Source organism: Neolamprologus brichardi, chromosome 3 (genome assembly GCF_056152115.1).
Source record: "Neolamprologus brichardi isolate AB-2024 chromosome 3, ASM5615211v1, whole genome shotgun sequence".
Classification (NCBI taxonomy): Eukaryota; Metazoa; Chordata; class Actinopteri; order Cichliformes; family Cichlidae; genus Neolamprologus; species Neolamprologus brichardi.
In genome coordinates, this window is record NC_142106.1 from 20,742,065 (window position 1) to 20,748,850 (window position 6,786).

The window sequence follows — 6,786 nt, forward strand, 5'->3', positions numbered from 1 at the left end:
AGAAGACAGGTTCATGTTGATCCCTGACCATTATATGTACTTGTGTAGAGAGTCTTGGAAATAATATTGCACTGATTCAAACTGTACTTACATTTATATACCTTACATCAATATAAATCTGAATTTGTTCTTATGGCTGATAATCATGTGAGTTTAAATGATACTACTCTTCATATTCAGCATGTTTGAAATCTGTCATCAGTCTGGTTAGTGGTTTTATTCTGTAGTTGCTGTAGTGGGTTGTCAAATGCAACAATATATTGGAGCTGCAGTGATTCATCAGTTAGTTGTCATGGTCTGCGTGCAGGCGGGCAGGAAAGAGACCCAATATGCAGGCTCATGGAGGCGGAAACTTAAATTCAAAGAACCTCAGCTTTATTGCTGGCACTGAACTGAACCCATACTAACACTAGAAATCACAAACCACACAGAAATCCTAAAATAACAATAACAATACACAAAACACTGGGTCATCGACCCAGGACTGTGACATTAGTCAATAATTGGAGAACTGATTCTTTTATAATTACTTCACTCTGAAACGTTTTGTTGTGTTTTTTTCTTTTCTTTCATTTTATACTTTACATTTTTTAACATTAAGAGTTTTATACCCCACAGGATTATTTAAAGCTGTGAAGTGACAAACACACAAAAATGTATATACTAAAAACAATTATGTTGATTTTCAAAACAGTTTAAGTTTAGTATGCTCCTGTTTTGTCATGTCACTTTAAATAAAGAGGGATACATATTTTGATAAATAGGAGAGATCATGTCTGGGGGCTTGTAAAGAGGTGTGAGCCAGTTATTTGTGCTATCAGTTGTGTAAGCGGTAAAGGTTGTTGAACTGATATGGCTTCACAGTAACAAGTACACGTTGCCTTGATCAGGTCAAGGTTTAACTGTGGGTTTGTTTTTATCTAGGACCAGTTAAGACCATCTCAGTTTATGCTCTTCAAGTGGAGGTAGGAGAAATGACACCTTGAATTCAGAGGAGGCAGCTCTCAGCAAATTATTGGATTAGATTAAAGTGGCATGATGAAAGCCACTGACATAGAAAGTCTTGGAGGCTTGAAGAACTCAGCACAGCAAAACAAAAAAAAAAAGGAAATGGATTGTTGCCCCTGTGTGCAAATCGAGTTTGGAAGTTTCAAAATGCATGTGTTCATATGGAGCTTCTGAAGTGCAGATGTTTCCAAACACTGCTCCAAAGCGTGGTTCAAAATGCCCAGGTCATGTGACCATGACTAAACGAGGTTTAGGTGCAATTCACCACACTTTCAGCAGCTGGCATACCTGGTACTGGGCAGTGTGAGACTCAGAGTTACACTTTCTTTTAAACAGAGTGATTTGACCTTGGACTTGTAACTAGTGAACTGATGTTTTTAAAACTACCGCTTCTATGTATTACTCATGCAAGTGTAAAAGAAAGCAATATCCTCTCTCTCATTATTATTGTTGCTGTGGATTGTGAAGACCGATATAGATGATCCAATCACATAAACACCAGAATCCAAAATGTAATCAAATAAATATTATATAGATATATAAACAATATATAGACGTCTTATTAGAGTGATTATGGCCACACAGGTATGAGAAAGTGAGATAAACAGAGACTGGTGGGTGAACCCCATTCACTCCTATTAGCAGAGAGAGAGAGAGAAATACTGTGCTATTAACTCATTAAAGTATCTCAATAAAAACTGTCTGTGCTTTCAGGGAGAAAAGAACAGGTCAGCATCTGACTCTGTCTGGGCTCTAGATTTTTTCTACCTTCTAATCTGTTAGTCACATACTCTGCCACTATAAAGATTAGTTATTCTATAGAAAAATGGTGTTATAAACACTTTAGAAAAACACATCCATTAAATGCAGGTGACCTATTTCATAAAATGTTTCATGGCAAAATCCACAGCAGTATACAGTTTCGGAAGGTTTTTTCATGCTTCAGACGTTGCTCAGCAGAGAATGATTTAAATGGCATATATATATCCTTGTAGCACCTGTGAGGAGAGCGTCAGTGAGATGTCACAATTGAAAATTAATGTAAGAATTCCCACAGGTGTAATCTCTTAAATATGGAAGCAGCATATCAGAGTGCTTTCAAATGCATTTTTTCCACACAAGTTTTTCTTTTTCTTTCATTTCTGATGTTTTATAGAAGTGTAAAAATTGATGTCTTGACTGTTTGGATAAACTTGCCTCAGTCTGTATTATATTTTATTTTTACATCACTATCATGAGAAGTTGGTTGTTTGAAAGAAGTTGGACTTATTTTTTTAATGACTGATGAAAATTTGGTGGTGGGAGAGGTTTTGAAATGGAGCACACCAATAAAAAATGTTTGATAACAAATGGTCTAAATTAGGGGTCTTAAACTTAAATGTGCTGTAGGTCACTGCTGGCGTTGTCATCTCATTGGAGAGCCACTTTAGTTTAAGTAGTACAAAAAACAAACAAACAAACAGCAGGAAAACACCCACAAATATTTCCAAAAATGTAGTGTTTTGTTTGTTTTTTTAAACATTTCAAATGTTGTATAACAAGACAAAACTGCAAAAGTGAACGCAATTTTTTCTCTCACTCTTAACTGAAACTTTTCATTGGACTACCAAATAAACACATTGGTACTCTCTTTCTGGACAGACACATGGCAGCACTTGTGCTATAATTTTGTTCATTTTTAACAAAATAAAAATACATACATAAGTGCACACATTAGTTTTTGACTGCGAGTGAAAATTATTTTCTTTACAAATAACTGTCTCACTGAAATAACACAGTCAAATCCGTCTCTCTGCTCATATTGCCTTAATATTAAATAATTTTTGGATCTATAAGATCTATAAAAACTTATTTTGACATTGTACTCAACAACAAACAAATACTCCCTAACAAAAAAGTAACTTCAAGGGCCAAATTGCAATATATTTCCTCACATCAATATACAGGCCGCAAGTAGGGGTGACATGGGCCACGAGTGGCCCCCGGGCCGCGAATTTGAGACCCCTGGTCTAAATGCACAGTTGTGATAAAAAGCTTACATCCACTCATCATCATGGGCATGAATGACATTGTAGTTTACTGGATATCTGTACAGGTTTTTAAAATCTAAGAATATTCTAACTGCATCCTTTTTCTGATCTATTGCGTTTCTAAATCCTTCGATCGATTTAATTAATGCCAATCATGCTGAACTGTTTGATCTGAAACTACTGACTCTAAGAGAGTAATTTATGTCTGTGTCATCAATTATTGAACAATTTTTTGAGATTTCTGGAGAACTCTGAAAATTGAGAAACAGGCCTATAATTTGTGAAGTGGTGGCTATCCTCAGTTTTATGCAGCAGCAGAACTTTAACTCTTTTCATTTAGTTTGGAACTACCGTCCTGAATAATCCCGAAATGTATGTTAGTGGTTCTGAAATCCCTTCACTGATCTTCTTGACAGTTTTCATAACAGTAGATGATTTGTATCTACACTTATTTACAATATCAATGCTTTCGTTTTCCTTCACTCTTGTAAAGAACATTGAGTTAGGATTTCTTCTATCACTCGGGTGCACTAACCTACTAATTTACATCTACTAATCAAAATGTTGGTAGTTTGATCCCTCGCTTCTCCAGTCTGCATACAAAAGATTCTTGATACTAGCCCCAAGTTATGAATGTTTGATAGAAATCAATAAAGCAGAGGGAAAAAAGCTTGTGTGAATGAGGCATGTGTCATGGTCCGGATGAGTTTTTCCACTCTGCTGGGCTCCACCTTCAGGCAGAGACTCCAATCAGCTTTCACACCTGATTCCAATCAAGTCACCAGTATAGAGCTTTGGAGTTAACGTGACGCCGCAATGCATTGTGGGAGCGCGGCATTTTCGGGGTCTACGAATCAAAACAAACACACTGTGTTGGAACGACTCAAAAGAGAATGGACTGTATAGAGATCTAGAGTTCTATTGTTGATCAACAAAGCACAAGAATCAGAATACAATACAAAATACAAAATCAAACCAAAACAAGAGAACTCAAATTACTGAGTCAAACTGACCCAGAACCGTGACAATCACACCCCATTCACACAAGCACTTTTTAAAAACTGTTTAGTGCTTACTGTCTAACATTCATATGCATTCACACTCTGAATGCTTCGGAGAGCAACATGGGGTTAGCATCTAAACAGGAAACCGGATATATGATCCAGCAGAAATGTTGGGCTTTACAAAGGTGACAGGCTAAAGTTTTATGATATAAGCATGCAAAAACAGTACAGAAACAGGAGGAGGACGTCTCTATTTACTGTCTGGTCTAATTATTAGTGGTTTATACAGGATGAGAACTTGTTTAACCATAAACCTCAGCATGGTTTAGTCTGTTAGTGATGGTAAATTCGATTCTTTTTACTGAATCGAGTTTGAATGAGTCACTCACCAAAGTGAATCGGGTTTGAGTCATTTCAGTCACTGAGCCAGTTGTCCAGTAAGTGCAAAAAATGTACATTTTCAGTCAAACTTAATTTTTTTCTCTTTTCATGTATATCCTACTGCTAAGATGAGTGATTAAAAAAAACCCAACTATTTTTATAGAGCAAAAAAGATTAAGACTTCTAAAGGGAACATTTATTTGATTTATTTTCATTTTATTTTATTAGTACTTTCCTCAAATGTGTCGAATATGTATTTTCTCATCTAAATGTCTACTGAGCCAGGGGGCGGTAATGTGCCTTAACATTGGTTGCCAACCAAGAAGAAGAAGAAGCTGTGAGCCAGGAAGGAGGGGGTGAGTGAGTGCTGAGCATGAGAAGGTGGGGGGGCTGAGCATTGGCTGTATCCCAATTCAGGGTCTGCAGCCTTAAAGGCCGCATTTTAAGGCCAATTACGTCACAGCGACGCGACGAAGGCTGTCCCAATTCGAAGGCTGCTCGAAATGCGGCCCTCAAATGCGTCCTTCATTTCCCTGAATTTCAAGGACGTGGCGGTGTAGACTTCATGGCCCAACATATCCCAGAATGCATAGCGCAACGGTGGGTGTGGATAATTTTGCCGAAAAAAAACGGCGGATGAGGGGCGCCCGAACAGTAAACTTTAAGTAAGTACTGAATATTATGTCACTTATTTATGTGCAAATGTTTAATAACGAAGAACATTAAAACATTACTGTTGGCCACATGTCGGCAAAGTTATGTGACATTAGTGATGTTTGTACTAACTTGGTGTGGCAGGAACAAGGCACGGCGGGTCCAGGGATCAATGTTTTCAGACATATATTCACAGCACCACACACCACACCCCACCAACCCCTGAGTCCCTGTGTTTTAACACGGCGGGGGTGATTGTGGATGCCGTGCAGGTGCGTCCGCACGGCACCGCAGACCACGCCCCACCACACACCCCCATCGCCCGATTGAGGCCGGGGAGTCATCCGGCCGAACCTACTCCCCCCCCACCCCACCGGTTGGGGGGAGCAAAGTCCGTTGCGGAGGCCGCCCACCCCTCCAATGGCGGAGAGCCTTGTCCGGGGGTCGGCCACGCCTCCAGCAGCAGCGGCGAAACCGGTCCGGAGGCCGGCTACCCGGCAAGCCGGCACGACCCCGCCGGCCCCGGGAGGGGCTCACTACCCGGCGCATCTGACGCTCTGGGGCAGCTCGGTCCTCGACCTCGGGCACAGGTTGAGCAGGCTCCCCTGGCACGGGGACCGCCATCTCCCCTCCCGGTTTCTCCACCTCTTCCGGCGGGAGCGGCTCGTCCGCCGCTGGCTGGGGCGCTGGCGGGAGCGGCTCGTCCGCCGCTGGCTGGGGCGCTGGCGGGAGCGGCTTGTCCGCCGCTGGCTGGGGCGCTGGCGGGAGCGGCTCCGGCAGCCCCTCCCGTGACTCCTCTTCCTCCAGCCGGTGCAGACCCTCGCGCGCCTCGTCTGCCGCCTCCGGTCGGAGCGGCTCGTCCACCGCTCCCGGCAGGAGCAGCCCTTCACCCGGCTGTTCCCCCTCCTCCGGCAGGCGCAGATCCCCGCGCGCCTCGTCTGCCACCTCCGGCTGCTCAGGTGCCCCACGCGGCTCCTCCACCGCTTCGCCGTCCCCGGTACACACCTGTGGGGGTGGCGCCCAGGCCCAGAGCAGCGCCGCCAGCTCCCCAATCCGTTGCAGGTGGCGCTCGGACTGGTCCTGCAGCTCTGCCTGCTGGCGACGCACCTCCGCCGCCTGCTCCCGCTGGGCGGCCGCCATTTCGGCCACCCTCTGGGCCAGCACCTCCGCTCCCTGGCTCCGATAAGAACCCGCTGTGCCGCCTCCCGGGTTTCGGCACCACTGTGGCAGGAACAAGGCACGGCGGGTCCAGGGATCAATGTTTTCAGACATTTATTCACAGCACCACACACCACACCCCACCAACCCCTGAGTCCCTGTGTTTTAACACGGCGGGGGTGATTGCGGATGCCGTGCAGGTGCGTCCGCACGGCACCGCAGACCACGCCCCACCACACTTGGTTTTACAGCCGTTACTTTAAAATATACACCCTTCAATAGCTGACCTTAATCAGAGAATGATCAAAGCTCATGTAGAAACAAACAAACAAATTAACAAAGGATTTTCTCCTTCATTTCTGTCAAACAAAGCTGTATGAAACGTTTCCAGCTGTCAGTATCATGGTTGCTAGGCAACCTGGGCAGCGCAACGGAGGCTAGACCATCCCATTTCACAAGTCTCGCACTTCCGGCCTTAGCGGTCTTTGAGTACGCGGCCCTTGAGGATCGTTGAGGCTGCGTACTTTAAGGCTGCAGACCCTGGTCATGTC

The 6,786-nt window shown here is 43.7% G+C and overlaps 1 protein-coding gene across 1 annotated transcript; it reads right to left on the bottom strand.

The window, feature by feature from the left end:
- Positions 1-5,431: 5,431 nt before the first annotated feature.
- Positions 5,432-6,349, bottom strand: LOC148103831 (uncharacterized). Its single transcript, XM_087838220.1, has one exon. It carries the CDS (start codon positions 6,347-6,349, stop codon positions 5,432-5,434), a length of 918 nt encoding a protein of 305 aa, XP_087694346.1.
- Positions 6,350-6,786: the final 437 nt, after the last annotated feature.